Below are 26,970 nucleotides of genomic sequence, written 5' to 3' on the forward strand. Positions count from 1 at the left end.
TCATCGCATAGAAAGAGTTGTCGTGGGGAGTCCAGTCGGATCGTTTGACCTTTACTTCCCATTCTCTGCGTCTCCTTTTATCCTTAGGTAACCTGTGCATCACTATACCTTCTCCAGATTTGACAGAGCATTTCTATGCCACACATCGAAGCATTCTGTTGCCAGACAAGACCAGGAATTAGGCTTAAACAACGTAAAGAATACCCAGGCTCCTACGCCTAAACGTCGCGGGAAGGGTAACAATATGGCGGCCTTCAATCACGTGACCGCTCTGCGCCAATCATGGTTCAGCGCGGCGAGATCACAAGTTGGCCAGACTCTCTCTATATACGGCTCTGCTGGACCAAAGAGCCGTATATAGAGTCTGGCCAATTAAGTCACAAGGCGCCATCTTGTTACCCTCTCTTAGCTACAAGGCGGCCGACGTTATCCCTCGTAAACTCTCTAGAATTTACAGTTTTTAACCGATTTTGATCAAATTTGGTATGTCTATACAAAAACACAAAAAGAAGACAAATTTTGAATTTTAGCACTTTCCAAATATTAATCACCGAAATATTAAACCTGTAATCTTCCATATTAAAATAGCTAGGGCCTAGCTGTATATTCTACAGCTATATGGAACAATAGGCTAATCACTAGTTATAGTTTATGCAACATATTTATAAGTAATATAATGTATAATATAATTCATATTGTTTTTGATCAATAGGCCCGTGTGCCTGACGACTGTCAAAACGGTGCATAAACTATAACCGATGATTTTTGTTACATAAAGCTTTAGAATATAGTGAAGTTAGTATAAAGGACTGAACTCCATCTTTGCCGAAGAAATTTAGTCATCATGAAAATTGCTCAAAGCAAGATGTGCACTATAAATCGTTATCAACAGAAACAGGCCCGTAACCAGACCAATGTGCCAAGAGGGGCGAATGCAACTTGTTTGAATTTTGCAGTGGAGGGGGGGGCGAAAATAATTCAAGGGAGGCGCCGCCCCACCCCACTCCCCACCTCTGTCTCTTTTACTTGTGGGCCTGAACAGAAAAAGGCTCATTATTCAGTTTCAATCAGCACAATTTATTTTATGTCATGAAGGCATGAAAGTTATATCACACCACTCAATAATCATCATTTCAGCTTTGAAACCATTTTGCTTCAGCTGTCGGCTGTTGTCCTGGCGATCTGTTTCTCTTTGACTGTCGTCAAAGTGATTCTGGAAGAGAAACCAAAATTTACACAAGTGAAAAGACTTAGTGTTCACATTATAGTCTAGACCCACAGTCTACATTGCCCTTCCATATTTTTCTGCAAATGTTAATAATGAAATAACATAAACAATGGTGGCGTTTCATTTGATCTCTAAAGGGGGTGGGGTAATACTGATAGGCATTTAGGAAATCAATGATATTGATAGGGAGAAGGGTGGTGGTGGGGGGGTTTTAGGTTGAAAATCAGAACCAGTGCAAATATTAGAATTAGGAGCCATGGCCCCTTGCCTCACCGTTCAAGCACCAATATGGCGCACACCTTTAAATTATACTGTTTGTTTTGGTGATTGGAAGTAAATAATACTAAATACTAAATAAGTAAATAGTCTTAGAATTTCACATTTATAGAAAAACATAAATCGATCGAGGAAGTGTAGGCCTATCAGAAATGTTGTTGACAGTGTCTCAGAAGCCATAGTGCATGCTCCTCGTCTAGGCCTAGGCTTAGATAGCCAGTGCGTGGAAAGAAACCCTCTCACAAAGTTTCCATATCTATTATATCCAGTTTTTAGACCTGAACATAACACAATTTGCAAAACCCCTGAAATCATCGAATGTACTTACATCGCATAGAAAAGAGTTGTCGTGGGGAGTCCAGTCGGATCGTTTGACCTTTACTTCCCATTCTCTGCGTCTCCTTTTATCCTTAGGTAACCTGTGCATCACTATACCTTCTCCAGATTTGACAGAGCATTTCTATGCCACACATCGAGGCATTCTGTTGCCAGACAAGACCAGGAATTAGGCTTAAACAACGTAAAGAATACCCAGGCTCCTACGCCTAAACGTCGCGGGAAGGGTAACAATATGGCGGCCTTCAATCACGTGACCACTCTGCGCCAATCATAGTTCAGCGCGGCGAGATCACAAGTTGGCCAGACTCTCTCTATATACGGCTCTGCTGGACCAATCATATAAGGTACGATATTGGTTTTTACTTTGATTTGAACTTTTCAATAGAAACTCTTACATGGACTGCTTCAGCTTTATTCATTAATTTTCATGGGAGCACAAACAGTCACTAACTACCAATTCATGTTACCTGGATATAAATCATGTATATATGTTTGATATTTTCTGTATTATGTATCTAATATTGGGCTGAAGCATTTTTAGCTATTATAAAGTTCAATTCAGTTCTCATATTTGTGTAGTAAATGCTCATAGCAGAGTAAATAACATGACAAAATATTAAGGGGCTGAGAGGGGTTTATTAAAAAAAAAAGTATATGATCCCTTGATATAAACAAAATTTCTGATATGTTACAGAAGCAATGTTTCGTCATATACATTATTGATAAGAGTAAACGTTAAATTAAAAATAAAAAACTTTACAATGTTGTATCTTTGTGATTCGGGCCAGTAGGTTGACAGTAGGTTGACAGGAGGTCTATCTTTTCAATGACAAGGTCATTGGCCTACCATATTTTGACAACTATGAGTAAAAGGCAGGAGAGGGGAGACAGGTATGTTTTTATACCCCCACATGAAATGGGGGGCGTATATTGCCGTCACCTCTTCCCGTCCGTCCGTCCACAATTGCTCGTAAACACTCTACAAGGTACAATTCTTGACTGATTTCGACGAAACTTGGTATGGTTGTTTGTAATCACCCAAGGATGAACCCTATTAAAAATCAGACGAATCGAAAAATATTTACTATGAGTTATTGCCCTTGTTCTTGAAACGCTCATAAACACTCTAGAAGGTGCAATTCATGACGGATTTTGATGAAACTTGGTATGAGTGTTCGTTATCGCCCAGGGATAAACCCTATCGAAAATCAGAAAAATTGAAAAATATTTAGTATGAGTAATTGCCCTTGTTCTTGAAAACGCGTTCAATTTTAGCTTGTAAACACTCTAGAAGGGACAATTCTTGACGGATTTTAACGAAATTTGGCTTGAGTGTTGGTTATCACCCAAGGATGAACCCTATTGAAAATCAGAAGAATCTATGAGTTATTGCCCTTGTTCTTGAAACGCTCGTAAACACTCCAGAAGGTGCAATTCATGACGGATTTTGATGAAACTTGGTATGAGTGTTCGTTATCGCCCAGGGATAAACCCTATCGAAAATCAGAAAAATTGAAAAATATCAAGTATGAGTTATTGCCCTTATTCTTGAAAACGCGTCCAATTTTTAGCTTGTAAACACTCTAGAAGGCACAATTCTTGACGGATTGTAACGAAATTTGGCTTGAGTGTGAGTGTTTGTTATCACCCATGGATAAAGCCTATTGAAAATGAGAAAAATCAAAAAGGTATTTAGTATGAGTTATTGCCCTTGATCTTGAAAACCTGTTCAATTTGTAGCTCATAAAAACTCTAGAAGGCATGATTCTTGCCGAATTTTGACAAAACTTGGTTTTATTATTACCGCGCTGAAGATTGAATATTTGTCTTCTAGAGTTTTCACGAGCTAAAGATTGAACATGTTTTCAAGAACTAGGGCAATAACTCATACTCAATTATTATTCAGTATTCAAAGAGTTCAAAAGAAGTGTATGACTGAAGGTTGAATATTTCATACTGGTGATTGTTACTGTACTGCTAAATATTTAAGTTCAGAATCAAAGCTGCCAGTGGGCGTATATTACCTTGTCTGGCAAGCTATCTTTTATATATAAAATTACTCAATTTTAAGTATAAATAATCATCATTTTATTTACAAATCAATCAACTGATCAATCAAGAACAATAAACAATCAATAATAATGATATAAATATATGAATTTCTAAAAACAATTATTAAGTTATAACAATGGGACAATGGATATTCTCTTAACTACAAAATATTTGGAACAAAGATAAGTTATAAAATGTTTGTAAGAGTTGGGAGTTATAAAGAGTATAAAAATCAGATTGGGATAGGGATGGGACAGGGATGGATTTAAAATTTTCACAGCCTAATATTTTGTGTAATTTCTTAATTAATGGCATGATTATGAAATATTCATACAAAACTATTGAGCAACAATATGGCAACTCATTTGGGGCTTCAAATTTTCCATCAACAGCAAAATCAACAGTCCTGAGGTTGCAATAGGAGTAAGTTGCAGAATTTTTTGAACACAAGGTATAAAAATGGAGGTTGCTCAATCATATATCATAAGTTTGATATTGTTGGATTGTAAATTTAAGGAAGGATTTTTTAAAAACAATGAAAATACTATGAGTATCAGGACTTATTTCTAATTGGAAAGTATTATTTAAAGATAAAAACATGTACTATCAGCTGTTCTAGTGGCATAATACCTTATGAAATACACATGTATATATATTTTAAATGTTTTCTAAAGATTAAAAGACTCTGCTACAAAGCAAGCATTGATTTAAACAAGAAATTTCTTATTACAATTTTTAACTGGCTATTTCACATTCACTGAATTAGATCAGATTAACCTTAATGGGTTTAATTGTTTTATACACATAGGGGTCACTGATATTATTAATTTGCACTATTCCAATTTTCTATCACTATCTAATGTCTGTGGTTCCTGCAATTCCACTAAAACTAAGTTTTTTGATTACATTTGTAAACGCAAAATATTCGTTATCACAAGGTCCTTTGCCATTAGTAATGTCATCAATTGCAGGAACCAGACGTCTGATTGAAAATTACAATGATGCAAATTGATGCTATCAATGTCCTCTATACACATAAAAAATGTAGAAAACCTTTTTATAATCCCTGAAACTATGATAATGTGATAGCGATGCCAATTATTGAACACATTATTGTATCATTATAGTGCACAAAACCCACACATGGCAAGTTGGCACCACAAAATCATGATTTTTTTGACAACATAAAAACATTCTTACAATAATAACATACATAAATAAAATAACATTAATTTTCAAGTTTACTGCACAAAGCCCTGTGTTAAATTTTGATTTAAAGGAAATACCTAGCCAAGCCTCTAATTCTACTAAGATTAACACTACTGATATAGAACTTTACAACATCTTCAGTCAGTATATAATTATAAATCAAAAAACACTCCTAGTTCCAAATTTACCTATTTCAAGAATAAAACATCAAACTGATTAAAATACAACTTCAAAAATTCAAGAAATCATCTGAACTTTAATTATGAACGGTAAGCTCCAGAAAGAATGGGCTGGCGTTAATTCAGATTGTAAGAACATACTAAAAATCACTAATTTTCAAACAAAGATCACCTTTCACAACCAATACATAAAGCTATTTGTCCTTTGATATATGAACGACAGGGGCACAATCTACGTAGCAGAGAATGGCTGCCAACACAGCTGAATAATAGTTCGTCTGCTTGTAAAATACACTGTTCAGTATTGATATTATATGAAGGATAATATATATTAGAGGATTTATTTGTCCCTGCACATTGGATTCCATTATTTTCTAAACTTTCTTTTATGTTCAACTCACGGAAATGATTACTTTCACATATAAGATCTGAAATAAACAAAAAAATTTATCCAAAATATATTTTCTATGTGTGTCCTGGATGATTGAAGCTTTCATATGCCCGACTTTTGTTGTTCTAGAAAAACCTGTTCAATTACACAATATTTATATGTGCTAATTGGCAATGTGACAATGACATCATAATCTTGTCAAGAAATATAGGAATTACAGGTAAGAAATATGAAGTGCATGTAGAAGTGTTCCAGTGTTCAAGATACACATATGGAGGCTAGAAAAACATATCTTCATCCATTTAAATGAACAAACCCAGCATCCTGACACGCCTACATCTTTAAATACCTTATTGGGCTCATGAATAGAATAGTGTATGATGTTTACTTGGAAGATCAAAAGGGAATTTATATTTTATGTTTCTGCAATAATGTGTCTCATGAAATTGGTAGCCTATTTCCCTTACTATTGTTTGCTTAGAACTAGATGTTTTAGAATTGTGGTGATGCAGTCAAATCCTTAGACTAATGAAAACAATCTGCAAAAAGAGCAGGACAAAAAGAGCTCAATTGTCAATTGATCATGCTTGTACACAGTCATCAACATTTAAGAACTCTTTTGATTAGGAACTACTTCCACATCACTTACCATTTATTGCACAAACATCACGACAAGACATGCCAGCACGTCCTAATATATTGGTCATCGCTTCTAATGGCGGCCATTTTGATATTTTGGAATCAAATTGGCAGAAGTTTTGGTGTTCAATATAAGCATTCATTCTTTGTAACATTCCTTCTTCTGTATATTCATACGGTAGATATGGTTTAAACTTAAATATAATTAATTCAATTTGAGGTAATAAATCCATGATATTCAATCATGACTTCAGTTGTCTACTTGAATGAAAATTTGGTCACATGGAAAGTTGCAACATTAAAACAAACTGATGCTTTTGAAACTAAATGCCAGGATGATTTCCAGTTAGATATTCAACATTAGCCCAATAGACAACAAAAGAAACATTATAGTGTTCATGATAAATAATGCAATACAATATTGTGATATACTAGTAGATACCTGAGTATCGAGGTTTATGGAAGTATACCACGATATTGTGTTCTGTTATTTAATCTACTCCCAAATTTCACTGTAGGATTTAGATATTCATATATTTAAGGTAATGAGTATAACAGCAGTACATACCCTGCTGTTATCTATAATAGTTTGTAAGGTAGATTTGACTATCTGGGTTTTATTAATAGGTATAGTATATACATGTGGTTCACCAATAAATATCTCAGCGTATGGATGCTGACTTGCTAACTATAAGATAAAGCAAAAAAGGAATTTAATTATATGAACTCAACCAGCTATTTCAGCAGTAAGGGAATAATCATGGTGATACAAACTAAAGCAGATTTTTAGTATATTACAATAATAAGGTTTATGGTCTCTATAAAAGGTTCAAGTGTTCAGAAGGGTGAGCCTGTGCTCATGTTGTGTTACATTAGTGGAGAGCCCATTTAATGAATTCTTTGACCATGAATTTAAAATCTTAAAGCTTCAGTTCAATGAAGACTGAAACAATCTTGTTTACCAGCAGAGTCATGCACCTACAATCTACATGTATATTTATATCTCAAAGCTGAATCCTCAGTTTATCTTATCTTCCTGGTTCAAAGGAATAACATGGACAAACACTTTAGTTTCAAGTTGATAAATACTGAGCTTGCACAATAGGTTCAAACGGATCATTTAAAGATAGCTTGCCAGGCATGTTTAAATACGCCCACTTCCAGCTGTCAGAAATGAAAACAAAGTCTGTATTGGCGTAATAACGAATTCTCAAAAACAGTTCATCAAATTATCATCAAATTCAAACACGAACAAAGTCCTATCGACATACACACATGCAATAACTCTGAAACTGTTCATCTAATTATTACCAATTTCAAACTTAACCGAGATCTCATCAATATATACATGCTTACCATGTTTCTTCGATATTGGATAAAAACTGTAGTCTCTGTCATGCCTAAGTTAAGGGCAATAACCCCAAATACCGTTTCTCCGATTTTAGCCAATTTCGAACTTGACAGATCTCATCAATATATACATGCATATCAAGTTTCATCACGATCGGATAAAAACTGTAGTCTCTATCGTGCCAACAAGCCAAATTTGACATGTTCATTTGATTATTACAAATTTCCAACTGCAGCCTATATCATTCTTACAAGTCAAAATTTGATGTGTTACTACATAGTCAAGGGCAATAACTCTGAAACTGTTCATCTGATTATTCAAACTTGACCATGACCAACAGACAGTCGGACAGACGAACAATTCTGTGGGCATATAAAAACATTAATGTCAGTTGAAATATGAACTATACTGGATTAATCACTTTGTATATCAGATAAAGATGAAGACATCTGATAATAATTACTAAGGTAACTAGATCAATTTCATGCCCAGTAATCTGATAACAGTATATCATAATGACAAGGCATATATATATCATATGTGTGGTTGTTACTGATCATATTATGATGTGATAAATAGTAATATATTGTTGATAGGTTTACTATAGCCATGTTTATGTTCGCAAATGAAACTATCAAGCATTTAGATGTTTAGTGATGTTTGTCTAGTGTGCCTGATATGGTCTTACATTGTCTGTCATACCTTACTTTCAAACAATTACCTCTCTTTGGGTTGGTTTTCCTTTAAAAAATGGTGTATTTTTACTGTTTTGAGGTGGAATGAATTGAGGGTTTATGTAAACTGCTCCATTAGCTATAGCTTCTAATGGTGCTGGGCCTTCATATGGAAAACCTAGACCTATAAACAACTGAAAAGACAATAATAGAATGTATAAACAATACAAAATAAAAACAGTTTACCAACTAGTTTAAGACAAAATGTTTCCAAATTTAGATGCCCGTATTCCTTCAGATGGCTTCCTATTCAAGTCAATCAGTGTCCTTTTAATTTTTCACATAAAGTTTGAATAACAAATTTATCATGACTGGCATCAATACTATTAGATTGGTTAACAGCATTGGAATGCAACTGTATCAGAAAACTTGTCAAGATTACAATGAAGACAAAAATATCAGAAAAAAAGAAATCAGAATGGTAATGTATTGAGTGATGTAGTTGTTCAATGTTTTAATATTCTACCTGAGATTGGGACAATAATTTGTGTAATTCTGGTCCTGGTAATATACCATGATTAATAACGTAACTAGGAACATTCTTTAAATTATCTCCTGCTACAGTTCCATGGATTTCAAACTGTTCTTTAATCAGATCTAAATACCCTCTTTTACCCTTAAAAAACAATAAGGTTGACAAGAGTTTATGTTAAAAATAAACATTTCTTCTGAAACAAGTGATGTCTTCCTTTTCAAAATCCCTAATCCTTGATTTAAGTTTGGAGGAGCAATGATGACAACACTTTATATTAAGTGGTTAGTTGATTTGTAGACTGATGTCATGACCAAAGGAGTTAATAAGAGAAATGATGTTGCTGTATCAAGGACTATGAGTCATCTGATGTCACACAGCCTTGTTGAATCAAGTTTATTAAGTTAGAGAACATTACTCAAAAACTGTTGAAAAAATAATATTCATAATTCAAAACTTCTCAAGATTTCATTTTATAAAAAGAGAGTAGGTGGTTGAAGAATACAAGCATGACTTACTTTCCACATATAGTCATTTTTACCATAAACTACAGCCTGTTTCTTTCTTTTTAATGATTTAATCATAGAACTATTTAGATGTTGTTCAACCACAAAGCCCATAAAGGAATTATCTGGACTGTGAGCTACAATAACAACAAATAAACTTGAGTTGTACATCAATGATTGAGAGGGAATTAGTATTGAAGGAATAAGAGGATAGGTTATTCAAATAAGAATAGGACAATAAATAGATGAATAAAAAAGAAATAGCTCAATGACAAAAATAAATGGTTAAATAAAAAATAAATAGATGAATGAAAAATAAATAGATGAATGAAAAATAAATAGATGAATGAAAAATAAATAAATAGATGAATGAAAAATAATTAGATGATTGAAAAATAAATAGATGAATGAAAAATAAATAGATGAATGAAAAATAAATAAATAGATGTATGAAAAATAAATAGATGAATGAAAAATAAATAGATGTATGAAAAATAAATAGATGAATGAAAAATAAATAGATGAATGAAAAATAAATAGATGTATGAAAAATAAATAGATGAATGAAAAATAAATAGATGTATGAAAAAATAAATAAAGTACATCAATAACAATCTTGACACTAGGATTTTTAATTCTGAAGAAGCAAGATAAGTTCTTTCTTTTGGAACATGCCAATACATTCTGCTTGAACCAAGTATCATTTCCAAAATGATATTGAATCAGATCTCCACTTTTTTAATATATTATACTGTAGAGGGTCAATAGAAAGAAAAAGCATGCAAAGTCGCAAAGCAGGAAACTATGTTTATTTCAGATTCTGTTTATATATTTCTATATTGATCTACAGTTGATATATTGAGCACTATTTTAACAGTGAGAATTTTTTTATAATTGATATACAATTCAATCATTAACCATTTTCAAATATTTGTATTACATCAGTATACAATCCAACCTTATCTGTTACAGTGTTTATAATATATTATAAATCTGATTTATCAATCTGTTTAAAAATAAATCAAAATAAAAATACCCAATAAAGTAAACATCTGTTATTGACAAGTAATAATGGAAAATAATAAAGATTGTGTTTTGAAATACACCAAGAAAATAAACCTAATTAAAAAACAATAAAATATATTTCTTGTGATTGATTAAGAGTGAACATTGCTTCCCTTAGAGAAAATTATGTTCACTGTGCAATAATGCAAGGGTTTTTCAAGGCTGTGCGAACCCTGTTCAACCTTCAGGATTGAATAATAAAATCTAAGTTTTGTCAAAATCTAGCAAGAATCATGCCTTTTAGTGTTTAAGAGCTAAATTTGAAAGCGTTTTCAAGAACAAGGGCAATAACTTGTACTAAATATTTTTCAATTCTTCTGATTTTCAATAGGGTTCATTGTTGGGTGATTACGAACATTCACACCAAGTTTCATCAAAATCCGTCAACAATTGTGCCTTCTAATGTGATTACGAGCTAAAAATTGAAAACGTTTTTAATAGCAAGGACAATAACTCATACTAAATATTTTTCGATTTTTCTAATTTTCAATAAGGTTTATCCTTGGGTGATAACAAACACTCATGCCAAGTTTTGTCAAAATCCGTCAAGAATTGTCCCTTCTAGAGTGTTTACAAGCTAAAAATTGAACGCGTTTTCAAGAACAAGGGCAATAACTCATACTTAATATTTTTCAATTCTTCTGATTTTCAATAGGGTTCATCCTTGGGTGATTACAAACACTCACACCAAGTTTCGCCAAAATCTGTCAAGAATTGTGCCTTCTAGAGTGTTTATGAGCTGAAAAATTAAACGCGTTTTCAAGAACAAGGGCAATAACTCATACTAAATAATTTTTTCTGATTTTCAATAGGGTTTATCCTTGGATTATAACAAACACTCATGCCAAGTTTCGTTAAAATCCATCAAGAATTGTCCCTTCTAGAGTGTTTACAAGCTAAAAATTGAACGTGTTTTCAAGAACAAGGGCAATAACTCATACTAAATATTTTTCGATTCTTCTGATTTTCAATAGGGTGATTACGAATACTCACCAAGATCGGTCAAGAATTGTGCAGGCACGTAGCCAAGGGGGGGGCTTTGCCCCCCTAAATCAAATCTTGTAATCTGTCCCGTCTCAAAATTCAAAAGATTTGATTGGTTGATTATAAATACTAACTAATAGACATATATTATCCTAAATTGTATTCATATGAATCAAACAACCAAACGTAGAAAAAATGGATAAATATTTGATCAAAAAAGACAAATTGCTTGATGGTTCCGACACTACTACGACTGACACTGGTATCAAAACCACAGCGGGCAACACAACGGATGCAGTACCAAGATGCTCTGGAAAGACAGGAGTACCAGGTGACATTAGAAAAGAAGACGTTCCAAAGCAACCAAGAATAAAATTTCCAGCGAAGTCTGGTCGCCATTTTAGTAACAGCCGGTATGTTCGATTTCCATGGCTGAAGTATTCAGTGTCAAGGGACGCCCCTTTTTGATTTCCATGTCGAGTGTTTCACAATGCATCTGCGGGTGCATTCATCAATTCATCACTGAAGGCTACACAGATTGGAAGAATGCTGTAGGTGAAACTGGAAAGGGCCTCGAGAAGCATAACAATTTGAGGTCTCAAAACAATTTCACCAAGATAACGTTGCCAAGACAGAAAAGCAGGAGTACCAGGTGACATTGGAAAAGAAGACGTTCCAAAGCAACCGAGAATAAAATTTCCAGCGAAGTCTGGTCGCCATTTAAGTAACAGCTGGGAAGCCCCTTTTTGATTTCCATGTCGGGTGTTTCACAATACATCTGCGAGTGCATAAAAATTCATCACTGAAGGCTACACAGATTGGAAGCATGCTGTAGGTGATACTGGAAAGGGCCTCGAGAAGCATAACAATTTCTCCAAGATAACGTTGCCAAGACAGAAAAGCAGGACTCCAATCTTGATCTTCAAAAACTATACGAGCAGAAATTGACCTTCCCTAAATTATATGCACTGGCTGCAAGCGTTGCCACATTCGGTTCTAGTACCGCTGTGTGTGAAAGCAGCTTTTCAATCTATGACTCAGCTTCGCCAGCGCAATCTTATTCTTCTTGTCTTCAACAGCAAGCGTACCCAGAAAATTAACTTGGACGTATTTGTTCAACGTTTTGCCATAAAACATACCCGACTACGTTTAAACTAAAACGGCAATTAAAATGTAACGTATTATAACTTATGTGTTTTAACAAAAATAATCTCGAATCTAAAATACTCCATGAAAGTCCGTTTCCCGATGTTTAATCGTCTGTCAAGGTGCTTTGCTAAATTGCCCCCCTCAATTGCACGTTTGCCACCCCAGGACAGGCTATGGGCCTGGAATTGTGCCTTCTAGAGTGTTAATGAGCTGAAAAATTGAAAGCGTTTTCAAGAACAAGGGCAATAACTCATACTTAATATTTTTAGATTCTTCTGATTTTCAATAGGGTTTATCCTTGGGTGATTACGAACACTCATACCAAATTTTGTCAAAATCCGTCATGAATTGCACCTTCTAGAGTGTTTTGTGGACGGACGGACGAACGGACATGGTTGACGGTAATATACACCCCCTCCCCCCCCAAAAATTCCTCAAAAAAGAAAAACCAGACTTGAAGTTCCTGCTATTTTTCATACTGTCAGTGAAGGTCGCAGAAGTCCACAATTTTCCAAAGCAGTAAATTCGATAGAAACCTTATATTGACAAACGGTATCAAACAAGGTTTAATGGCCTGAAACCTATAAATACTAAATTGCAGTGGATCCAGAAGTAAGAATTTCATTTTAACTGTACTAACTAGTACTGGTGTCAATATGACATTAAGATATTTGTTTAAACTTTCATCAACAAATGGCATTGTGTTTAATAAAAGAAACAATATGACCCAAAAAACTTTAAAAATGTAAATAAACAAATTCAAGGCAGTTCGTTTGTTTGTGTTTGTGGCATCTTACACTTAAGTTGATAACAGCTAATGTCAATCATTGCAACTTTTGTCAAATTTGTCTGTTTAAAAAAGTTAAGTGCAGTAAAAGTTGTAGTGCAAAAGACGTGTTCCACTTGTTATTTGATATTTTTGACAGATGTCATCCATCAGCCAATTTTTTAAACTTTCAAATATGGTAATGTTTTTTGTTCAATTCTATCAATTTTAATTGATGATCAGATAAGTGCACAATTTTTATCATGACAGCTAGATTCCAGTGTCATTAAATGTAAAGCATCTGTGATAGTAAGTCTATAAAAAAAATTTGAAGTAATATTCAAACTTACGGAACATAGTGAAAAATTGTTTTGGTTTTAGATCTTGTCCTCCCCATGACGTTAATATTTTATTCTGTTTTGCGAATGCTCGATGATTGAAAGCTGGTTCCGTTCCAAAACTGTCTAAAATTCTGAACAAACAACTAAAAAAAACAAAACAACCTTGTAAACTTCAATCAAGAGTCAGTTTCATCATGAAGCTTTACATTTAAATACATAACATAACTTCAGTATAAAACTTAGTAAAAGATGCAATATGCTACGTGCTATGGTGGATTGTCGAGAGGTTTTCTAAATTTTTGATGTCTTACAGAGATACTTTTCAATTCGATGTCTATGGTTCCTGCAATTCCACTAAAACTAAGTGTTTGATGACGTCACTGAGGGCCTTGTGTGATAAAGCAAATTTTGCAATTCAGTGAAGTCGTCAAGCACTTACTTTTTGTGGTATCGCTGGAACCACAGCAGTTTGAATGGAAATTTAAATGGTGAAAATTGATGCTATCAGTGTCCCTGATACGCATCAATTTTTTAGAAAACCAAACAGATCTACCTACATAAATTTACCATAGCCTCCTTTGACTCTTTTTTTAAACTGTGTAAGGCCAACAATATCTGTATAGATTATATCTACAGGTAATTCTTTCCGACTCTGACATGGGGACTTTGCAGCTGGTAAGTTAGACAATATTCTGAAAGATATCAATAATATTGATCAGTATTTCACGTGCAAAACTCTGTTATTTCCTTTTATTATACCCTAAATTATAGCTTGCAAACACCTAATGTTAGGAGAATCAAAATATATTTACTAATCCAAACTAGGTTATTATTCAACACAAGAAAAGACAATTAAACTCTCATAAAATGTTACTTTATTGTTCATTCATTATATAGTGAATTCTTTGAAAATTATTTATTTGTTGCAATTTTTTTATAAGCATTCATGTTTTTGTTATGAATTATGCTATTGTTTTTATATTGTTTAATCTGATTCCATGGAAACCCACAAAATCAAATCCAAAAACATTTGTTCATTATGTTATATTCTTTAAACTAGTAAGATGGCTGTGAGACAACTAGCAAGATGGCAGAGAGACAACAACAAGCAAGGAGTTTGAGATCCAACAACTAGCAAGGTGTTTGAGATACAACAACTAGCAAGGTGTTTGAGATACAACAACTAGCAAGGTGTTTGACATCCAACAACTAGCAAGGTGTTTGAGATCCAACAACAAGCAAGGTGTTTGAGATCCAACAACTAGCAAGGTGTTTGAGATACAACAACTAGCAAGGTGTTTGACATCCAACAACTAGCAAGGTGTTTGAGATCCAACAACTAGCAAGGTGTTTGAGATACAACAACTAGCAAGGTGTTTGACATCCAACAACTAGCAAGGTGTTTGAGATCCAACAACTAGCAAGGTGTTTGAGATCCAACAACTAGCAAGGTGTTTGAGATACAACAACTAGCAAGGTGTTTGACATCCAACAACTAGCAAGGTGTTTGAGATCCAACAACAAGCAAGGTGTTTGAGATCCAACAACTAGCAAGGTGTTTGAGATCCAACAACTAGCAAGGTGTTTGAGATCCAACAACAAGCAAGGTGTTTGAGATCCAACAACAAGCAAGGTGTTTGAGAGCCAATGACAAGCAAGGAGTTTGAGATCCAACAACAAGCAGGTGTTTGAGATCCAACAACAGGCACAGTGTTTGAGATCCACCAACAAGCAAGGTGTTTGAGAGTCAACAACTAGCAAGGTGTTTGAGATCCAACAACTAGCAAGGTGTGTAGATCAAACAACAGACAAGGTGTTGAGAGCCCACAACAAGCAAGGTGTTTGAGAGCCAACAAATAGCAAGGTGTTTGAGATCTAACAACATGCAAGGTGTTTGAGAGCCAACAACTAGCAAGGTGATTGAGATCCAACAACAAGTAAGGTGTTTGAGAGCCAACAACTAGCAAGGTGTTTGAGAGCCAACAACTAGCATGGTGTTTGAGAGCTAACAACTAGTAAGGTGTTTTAGAGCCAACAACTATCAAGGCATTTGAGATCCAACAACTAGCATGCCGTTTGAGAGCCAACAACTAGCATGGCGTTTGAGAGCAAACAACTAGCATGGTGTTTGAGATCCAACAACTAGCATGGTGTTTGAGAGCCAACAACTAGCACGGTGTTTTAGAGCCAACATGAAACAATATTCTACAAACTTTTCTGGTTGAAGAAAATGATATGAATATATTTGTGAAATTTCACACTTTTATTTAATGGGTATAACAATATGTTTCTAGACATCTCTACCATCAGATATTTCATTTAAAATGTTCTACCAATTTTTTTCTGACAGATAAATTCAAATAATTCAACACTACAATTTTTCTACTATTGATTGACATTTCAAACTATCAACACTATTTAACCCTTTTTTGTTTTATAAATACAAATGAATGCAAAATTCAATAGAATGAACCGATGGTCAATAGAAAATAATAGCAGTGTGACATTAGAAATTCTACTTCATTGTCTGGTATCTATATATTATTAATACAACCAATCTTTTAATCTTCTTATGTCTAGACCTTTATTTATTTCATTACATCAAACATAACATCCTCACTTATAATTACTAGACCTTAATTTGCTTCATTACATCAAATAAAACAACATAACTTGTAATCACTAGACCTTAATTACTTCATAACATCAAATATAACCTCCTTACTAATAATTACTAGACCTTAAGTTACTTCCATTATAACAAATAAAACAACCCTACTTATAATTACTAGACCTTAATTTACTTCATTACATCAAATAAAACAACCTTACTTATAATTACTAGACCTTAATTTACTTCATTACAACAAAAGAAAACAACCCTACTTATAATTACTAGACCTTAATTTACTTCATTACATCAAATATAACATACTTATTTATAATAACTAGACCTTAATTTACTTTATTACATCAAATATAACATCCTTACTTATAATTACTAGACCTTAATTTACTTCATTACAACAAATAAAACAACCCTACTTATAATTACTAGACCTTAATTTACTTCATTACATCAAATAAAACAACCTTACTTATAATTACTAGACCTTAATTGACTTCATAACATCAAATATAACATCCTTATTTATAAGTGCTAGGCCTTAATAAACTTCATTACATCAAATATAACATCCTTACTTATAACTACTAGACCTTCATAACATCAAATAAAACAATCTTACTTTTAATCACTAGACCTTAATTTACTTCATTACATCAAATAAAACATCCTTACTTATAATTACTAGACCTTAATTTACTTTATTACATCAAATAAAACATCCTTACTTATAATCACTAGACCTTAATTTACTTCATTACATCAAATAAAACAACCTAACTAATAATCACTAGACCTTAATTTACTTCATTACATCAAATATAACATCCTTATTTATAATTACTAGACCTTAATTTACTTCCATTACATCAAATATAACATCCTTATTTATAATTACTAGACCTTAATTTACTTCATTACATCAAATAAAACAACATAACTTATAATCACCAGACCTTAATTTACTTCATTACATCAAATAAAACATCATAACTAGACCTTAACTTGGTTCATTACATCAAATAAAACAACATAACTTATAATCACTAGTTAGACCTTCATTACATCAAATAAAACAAATAAATCACTAGACTTTAACAACATAACTTATAATCACTAGACCTTAATTTACTTCATTACATCAAATAAAACATCATAACTTATAATTACTAGACCTTAACTTGGTTCATTACATCAAATATAACAACATAAATTATAATCACTAGACCTTAATTTACTTCATTACATCAAATAAAACAAATAAATCACTAGACCTAAACAACATAACTTATAATCATTAGACCTTAATTTACTTCATTACATCAAATATAACCTCCTTACTAATAATTACTAGACCTTAATTTACTTCATTACATCAAATATAGCATCCTTACTTATAATCATTAGACCTTAATTTACTTCATTACATCAAATATAACCTCCTTACTAATAATTACTAGACCTTAATTTACTTCATTACATCAAATATAGCATCCTTACTAATAATTACTAGACCTTAATTTACTTCATTACATCAAATATAGCATCCTTACTTATAATTACTAGACCTTAATTTACTTTGTTATATCAAATATAACATCCTTACTTATAATTACTAGACCTTAATTTACTTCATTACATCAAATAAAACAACCTTACTTATAATTACTAGACCTTAATTTACTCTATTACATCAAATATAACATCCTTACTTATAATTACTAGACCTTAATTTACTCTATTACATCAAATATAACATCCTTACTTATAATTACTAGACCTTAATTTACTTTATTATATCAAATATAACATCCTTACTTATAATTACTAGACCTTAATTTACTTTATTACATCAAATGTAACACCCTTACTTATAATTACTAGACCTTAATTTACTTTATTACATCAAATGTAACATCCTTACTTATAATTACTAGACCTTAATTTACTTTATTACATCAAATGTAACATCCTTACTTATAATTACTAGACCTTAATTTACTTTATTACATCAAATGTAACATCCTTACTTATAATTACTAGACCTTAATTTGCTTCATTACATCAAATATAACAATCTTACTTGAAACCTCATGACATTAGAAAATGGGCTGTATTTTATTGATAAAAAAGTATATGATGACATTGAGGGTGTTCATTATAAATTATTTATAAGATAAGTCCAATTAACAATTATGTAAAGTATGTGTATTTGTATTTTTTTTTTTACAGTAATCTAAAAGCTCTCTCTTAAAGTATACAGATAGAAATGAAAGGGACAGTGTTGCCAATAGAATGTACATGTACTCGGGATATAGAATTTGTGAGATTGTGGTTTTGCTCATCATATCATCGTTCTATATATTAAAAAAAAACTTACGCAACCAGCTGTTCAACTTCGCTAGTTATTTGTAGATCATGACCCAAGAGATAGAGAGTAGATATTAGATCACTCCATTGCACCAGTTCACCCAATGGTCCACCTATAATTACAATAATACATTTACATTTTATTGTCATTCCCTATAAAGAACCTTTGCTAATAGTTTTCATTTATCAACCGATGAACTTACAAAATTTTCAAAGTGATTTCTGATGATTTTTATAATTAAAAAAAGATGTCTTCTCTATGGAATATGGCGTATGTATACACAACAACATTCAACTAAAAACAGACCTGCCATTCCTTCCATTGAACATGTAAAAATTCTGCGTTATAATTACTGGTAATAAATTCCTTAAATCAATGTAATAACACAACCAGAGTGCTAACTTACTTTAATTCAACATCTGGCTCTCATTTCTCAATATATCTTACTATCAATATATAATATCATTTTACCAAAATTTATTTTCAAAATTATTTATCTAATGTTTTACAATATCTTGGTGTTTTGTACTATGTCAATCACTTCTTTATGTCAGAACTATTAATATTTACATGAAAGCACATTATAATATTACCTACCTTTGAACTGATTTTCAGCAAATTTCCAACCTGACTGCTTTGATAGAAGACCTAAATGTACCAATATCTGAAAACATTAAAGGAAAATAATTGAAGAAGTGTCAAATAATATCAACATCTTAATAACAGATATTTCCATGTGGAAATATTAGAATGACTGAGCCCTTTTCATCCAGTTTGATGTCATAATTGACATAGGCTATCTAAAATGGGTGAATATAAACACAACATATCAAAACTTACTTTTTTCTTTGGTCTGTTGGCCATAGCCATATTTTTATTGAGATTCATAGCTGCTACAGACCAATTATCCCACATTCGGCTTATTCTCATCCTAATCCATGCATAACCTTGACGTTCATTTGGATCAACCAATAGTCTCATCAAATCACTTAAATTAGTTTTAATTTCAGCCTGAATTAGGAAAAAAAAAGTTTCACTAAAAGTAACTATCTTTGCAAAAGTCAAAGCTATTGATTTGTGCTATCTTCTCTATCATTAGCTAAGTGTAAGTGAATGAAAAAAGTTTAATTTTAGCAGCATACAAATAGTGAAGTTTACTTACCAAATTGATAGGATCATGATCTCTTAGTTTTATTCTCTTTGAACCACTCCAAGCTTTCTTTGGACAAAATCCTTCAACCTATCAAGAAAATAAGAACAAAAATAATTAAAAATAAAATAGTTCTTTTAAACCAAGAAAACATGTGTAAAAAAAAAACTCACATCATTCTCTAAGTTCATCAAAATAAATGATGAACATGATGAATGATCTTATTGATATTTTGTTAGATCATGTCTCCCATTGTACAATGTGACTTCAGGAAGAGAAAGAATAAAAATCTTTCCAAGATAATTTGTTTAAAGAGGGTAATCAGATGTATCATAAGACTTTAATAGTCACATTGAAATATCAGAGCCGAAAAAGCTACAATTTTTAACATTTATCAATCCTGTTAATGCTGTGCTATTTACACAATAACTGAATTGTACCTACCTCACTAAGATACATAATAAAAGAACAATCAGACCCGTCAACACCGTATGATGCATAACATTTATCTGATTTCCACATAGTCTTCATCCACTGTAACAAAACAGACATTCTAATTTCATCATATTACTCGTACACTTTCATTTTTAGGACTAAACTAAAAAATTTGTGACAGACGTTTGACTGAAAATGCAAATTGATGCAATCAGTGTTCCTGATACACATCAAAAATTAAAGAAGACCTCTTTACAATCCCTTTTATTTCAAATTCATAAAGTAATAATATGACCATTGGTGTGTAAATTTTCAACTTGTCAATCTTCAAAAAATAATATTTTATGCATAACAATCATAATCCTATCAATAAAGTTACATTTCAACGATGGTTCAGTGATCATATAATTGATAAAGAAACGTCACTTGGAACGTAACATTAATAATATAACAGTAATTGTTATGCATAAAGTATACCAGTATCATTTATTATAATCAATTACTAACTGCCACTTGAGGAAGTTATTACTTTTCCGAACATATATCATGGGAGAGATTCATGTTTTAATCAAACTTACATTCATTTTACCAACACAGTTAGGATAAAGTTTCATGTCTTCTTCAGTTAATACACAGTCTTCTTTTACACCCAATATTATATCTGATACAAAAATATATAGTAACTATAGTAGGTCATAGATTTTGATCATTTTTGAAATGGTGATATCAATCCAAATCCAATGATAAATTAAACTTGTAACTGACAATAAGCCAGACAAACAATAATTGTATTTATCTAAGATATGAGTGTTGATCTTGTTATCATTATGGGGATAAAACACTGCTTTATTCAATGACAAGACAAATGAACGCTATATCATATAAATGTATCATCATATAAATGTATCGTATCTATGTCATATTTAATTCATTCTAACCATGAGATATGTAAAATTTGTAATTCAATAGCTCAGATAGTACACTGTGTGCATCCATTATATCAGTGTTAACATGAAGGAATATTTCACAGTATAGTAGTATTGCATAGATTGACTATAATAATTTTAAACTTGTATCAATCTTATCTGTATGATTTAGAACCTTACAAACACAAACTGATTTAGAACCCTACAAGCACAAACTGATTTAGAACCTTACTAAAACAAACTGATTTAGAACCTTACAAACACAAACTGATTTAGAACCCTACAAGCACAAACTGATTTAGAACCTTACTAAAACAAACTGATTTAGAACCTTACAAACACAAACTGATTTAGACCCTTACAAACACAAACTGGTTTAGAACCTTACAAACACAAACTGATTTAGAACCTTACTAAAACATCCTGACTTAGAACCTTACAAACACAAACTGATTTAGAACCTTACAATCACAAACTGATTAAGAACCTTACAATCACAAACTGATTTAGAACTTTACTAAAACAAACTTATTTAGAACCTTACAAACACAAACTGATTTAGAACCTTACTAAAACAACCTGACTTAGAACCTTACAAACACAAACTGATTTAGAACCTTACAAACACAAACTGATTTAGAACCTTACAAACACAAACTGATTCAGAACTTTACTAAAACAAACTTATTTAAAACCTTACAAACACAAACTGATTTAGAACCTTACAAACACAAACTTATTTAGAACCTTACAAACACAATCTGATTTAGAACCTTACAAACACAAACTGATTTAGAACCTTACTAACACAACCTGACTTAGAACCTTACAAACACAAACTGATTTAGAACCTTACAATCACAAACTGATTTAGAACCTTACAAACACAAACTGATTTAAAACCTTACAAACACAAACTGATTTAGAACCTTACAAACATAAACTGATTTAGAACCTTACTAACACAACCTGACTTAGAACCTTACAAACACAAACTGATTTAGAACTTTACAAACAGAAACTGATTTAGAACCTTACTAACCAAAATGATTTAAAACCTTACTATCCAAAATGATTTAGAACCTTACAAACACAAACTGACTTAGAACCTTACTAACACAAACTGATTTAGAACCTTACAAACACAAACTGATTTAAAACCTTACAAACACAAACTGATTTAGAACCTTACTAACACAAACTGATTTAGAACCTTACAAAAAACAGTAAAAACACAATATGATTTAAAAGAGTATAACATAATATAATATAGAACAATACAGATAAGTAGAATAAAATCTTGAATGAACTTACCTTTGGCTTGTAAAACTGAGGAGACAGGGGGTAAATTTTTATTGGAAGCAAACTGAGAGGAATTTAAAGATGTACCATTAGTTATAAAAGTGAAGAAATTTTCCAATTTGTGTAGTCGTTCTAACATACTCTCTAGTAAAACTGCCATGGTCTTTTTTAAATCTACAACCAAGGTACCAACATGAAATCACTGTTAAAGGGACAGATGCGCCATCTTGGTTTGGGTTGATTTGTCTTGAATATATGTAAATAAGTCTTTAAAAGTACTAGAAATGTATGGAAATTCCTTCAAAAATATCTAACTAGGATTTTCTTTTCTCAAATTTTGATGGTGAGCTGTGAACACTATCAAAAAATTCCAGTTTCTGATACTAAGGAATGATTGGGAAAAAAATGGTGCATCTGTCCCTTTAAGTATGTTACCTTAGTTTACTGGTTACTGTTGACCTCTATACATTGCATTGACAAATAAGTCAAGAAAATCAAACAGTTATGATATAATACAGAATTATAGAATAGTTGTGATAATCTAGGTTGAAAAACTAGACTGAAAAAAAATAGGCCAAGCTAAAAAACCGAGATGAAAAGCCACGCTAAGAAACTGAGATGAAAAGCCACGCTAAGAAAGTAAAATGAAAAGCCAAGCTAAGAAACAAAAGTGGGAGCTTGGAGGACAAACTAGTTTGAAAAGTTAAGTTGAGAAAACAGGTTGAAAAGCCAGACTGAGAAACCAGGGCTAGACTGAGAAAACAGGTTGAAAAGCTAGATTGAGAAACCAGGTTGAAAAGCTTGACTGAGAAACCAGGTTGAAAAGCTAGACTGAGAAAACAGGTTGAAAAGCTAGACTGAGAAAACAGGTTAAAACGCTAGACTGAGAAACCTGGTTGAAAAGGTAGACTGAGAAACCTGGTTGAAAAGCTAGACTGAGAAACCGGATTGAAAAGTTAGACTTAGAAAACAGGTTGAAAAGCTAGACTGAGAAAACAGGTTAAAAAGCTAGACTGAAAAAACAGGTTGAAAAGCTAGACTGAGAAAACAGGTCAAAAGCTAGACTGAGAAAACAGGTTGAAAAAACCTAGACTGAGAAAACAGGTTAAAAAGCTAGACTGAGAAAACAGGTTGAAAAGAAAGGTGGTAAAAAGGTTAAAAAGCAAAGGTTGGAAAAAAGGTTAAAAAGCCAGACAGAGAAACTAGCTTGAAAAGTTAGGATAGAAAATTAATTTTTAGAAGTCACTCTACTTATTGGCTAATGCTTTCACATAATCTTCACTCAATCGGATTATCTCCATCTGCATAAAAATGAAGTCCACTGATTAGGCACTGACTTGAGGCTCTCTATTTTCTATTTCTGCTATACAAACTGTCAACAATATGTTAATTAATCCTTGTAAATTTGGAATTTCAGTCAATAGTGAGTTAATAAATTAATAGGTCAGATGCCGCAGATTTGCAACTTTCTGAGGCTAAATCTAACTACATTGGCTCTGGCCATCTTTAGAAATACCTTCAATATATGGAGCAAGTTTCAAAACAACAGAGTGTTAGATCTTAGTTCATCCATTATTCATGAGATATAAAATCTTAAGAATATTATTTATGACATCCAATAAGTGATTAAACTGTATTAACTAACCTTGAGAACCTCACTTTCTTTCTGTGGTCTGTCATTATAAGTTAAGGAAACGTTGACCAGAGTGACACACCATATGAGTACCACTATTAATATGACTGCTAACACCCGGCGGGAATACAGGTTTCGCAATAGCAGACGGCCGTAACGCATGGCTTTGATCATTCCTCATACCACAACCTGTAATAAAAATTTATAACCTTTTATTTATATGCAGCTGGTTGTTGATTCCTTGCATAAATACATGGTAAAGAAAGAAAGAAAACATTAGATAAGCTTATCACTCAGATTTCTGTTATGTTAAATTTGTCCAAACTATTCAAGTCCTCAAAGACAATTTGAAATCCTGCCAAATTTATCTAAGATCAGTCACAGCTTGTGTAATGTTCATGACATTAGGAAATCACATAATAAATCAATCAAGCAACACAATATTTGACAAATGTGCTAATAAAATCAGAAATTTGTTCATTTATAGAAGCCAGCTGAGGCAAATAAATATCTTAAAAATCAAATTACTAAACTAAAAATACAGGCAAGTTTGGTGTAACATTCCCTTATGATAAATGTACATTTTCAGAACTGATATTGTGTATATTGATTTAACAACTGATATTGTGTATGTTGATTTAACAACTGATATTGTGTATATTGATTTAACAACTGATATTGTGTATGTTGATTTAACAACTGATATTGTGTATGCTGATTTGACAACTGATATTGTGTATGTTGATTTGACAACTGATATTGTGTATGCTGATTTAACAACTGATATTGTGTATGCTGATTTAACAACTGATATTGTGTATGTTGATTCACCAACTGATATTGTGTATGCTGATTTAACAACTGATATTGTGTATGCTGATTTAACAACTGATATTGTGTATGTTGATTTAACAACTGATATCTGTGTGTTGATTTAACAACTGATATTATGTGCGTTGATTTAACAACTGATATTGTGTATGCTGATTTAACAACTGTTATTGTGTATGATGATTTAACAACTGATATTGTGTATGTTGATTTAACAACTGTTATTGTGTATGCTGATTTAACAACTAATTTTGTGTATGTTGATTTGACAACTGATATTGTGTACATTGATTTAACAACTGATATTGTGTGTGTTGATTTAACAACTGATATTGCGTATGTTGATTTAACAACTGATATTGTGTATGTTGATTTAACAACTGATATTGTGTATGCTGATTTGACAACTGATATTGTGTATGTTGATTTGACAACTGATATTGTGTATGCTGATTTAACAACTGATATTGTGTGTGTTGATTTAACAACTGATATTGCTATGTTGATATAACAACTGATATTGCGTATGTTGATATAACAACTGATATTGTGTATGTTGATTTAACAACTGATATCGTGTGTGTTGATTTAACAGCTGATATGGTGTGTGTTGATTTAACAACTGATATTGTGTATGCTGATTTAACAACTGATATTGTGTATGCTGATTTAACAACTGATATTGTGTATATTGATTTAACAAATTGGGTATGTTGATTTAACAACTGATATTGTGTATGTTGATTTAACAACTGATAATGTGTATGTTGATTTAACAACTGATATTGTGTATGTTGATTTAACAACTGATATTGTGTATGCTGATTTAACAACTGATATTGTGTATGTTGATTTAACAACTGATATTGTGTATGCTGATTTAACAACTGATATTGTGTATGCTGATTTAACAACTGATATTGTGTATGTTGATTTAACAACTGATATTGTGTATGTTGATATAACAACTGATATTGTGTATGTTGATTTAACAACTGATATTGTGTATGTTGATTTAACAACTGATATTGTGTATGCTGATTTAACAACTGATATTGTGTATGCTGATTTAACAACTGATATTGTGTATGCTGATTTAACAACTGATATTGTGTATATTGATTTAACAAATTGGGTATGTTGATTTAACAACTGATATTGTGTATGTTGATTTAACAACTGATATTGTGTATGCTGATTTAACAACTGATATTGTGTATGTTGATTTAACAACTGATATTGTGTATGCTGATTTAACAACTGATATTGTGTATGCTGATTTAACAACTGATATTGTGTATGTTGATTTAACAACTGATATTGTGTATATTGATTTAACAACTGATATTGTGTGTGTTGATTTAACAACTGATATTGTGTATGTTGATTTAACAACTGATATTGTGTATATTGATTTAACAACTGATATTGTGTATGTTGATTTAACAACTGATATTGTGTATGTTGATTTAACAACTGATATTGTGTATATTGATTTAACAACTGATATTGTGTATGTTGAATTAATATAGAAATTTATCCGCATAACGTATCTGAATGTTTCAACTAAAAAAAATCTAGTAATTAATTCTTTAATGTTCACCTAAACTTTACATGAAGGGTTAAACTAGGTCAAACTGCTTAATTTACAATTAGTACTCTCAGTTTTTACTTAACCCTTTTAAAACAAATTCAATTTGATCATGTCGATACATAGATATAAATAGCATAATGAAGATGTTTTACCAAAAAGCGGAATGCCCCTGATATTGTGTATGTTGGTTTTCTTATAAAAGAATAAGTTCATATACAATTCATGACTTATGGTTCAAATCGGCAAGGAATTTTTCAACTTTACGGATGCAATATTCAGCTCGGACATTGGTAATTTCTCATATCAAAGTCATGAATTGTATCTGTAAATTTAAATTTGGTTTCAAAGTCATATACTTATTAAATATCTGAACTTTATGTATTATGTGTTTTGTATTATACCTATTTATTTAATAATTTTG

General features: G+C 31.9%; 1 protein-coding gene across 1 annotated transcript; it reads right to left on the minus strand.

Moving 5' to 3' along the window:
- Positions 1-5,451: 5,451 nt before the first annotated feature.
- On the minus strand, positions 5,452-22,651 carry LOTGIDRAFT_172419 (hypothetical protein; the record flags this gene model as incomplete). Its single annotated transcript, XM_009049298.1, has 15 exons — positions 5,452-5,711; positions 6,324-6,507; positions 6,882-7,001; positions 8,386-8,532; positions 8,865-9,014; positions 9,389-9,513; positions 13,691-13,824; positions 14,239-14,373; positions 18,688-18,790; positions 19,276-19,342; positions 19,519-19,689; positions 19,841-19,918; positions 20,273-20,362; positions 20,842-20,924; positions 22,504-22,651. 15 exons carry the CDS (start codon positions 22,649-22,651, stop codon positions 5,452-5,454), a joined length of 1,995 nt encoding a protein of 664 aa, XP_009047546.1.
- Positions 22,652-26,970: the final 4,319 nt, after the last annotated feature.

The sequence above is a fragment of the Lottia gigantea genome (genome assembly GCF_000327385.1).
Source record: "Lottia gigantea unplaced genomic scaffold LOTGIsca_133, whole genome shotgun sequence".
NCBI classification, from domain to species: Eukaryota; Metazoa; Mollusca; class Gastropoda; family Lottiidae; genus Lottia; species Lottia gigantea.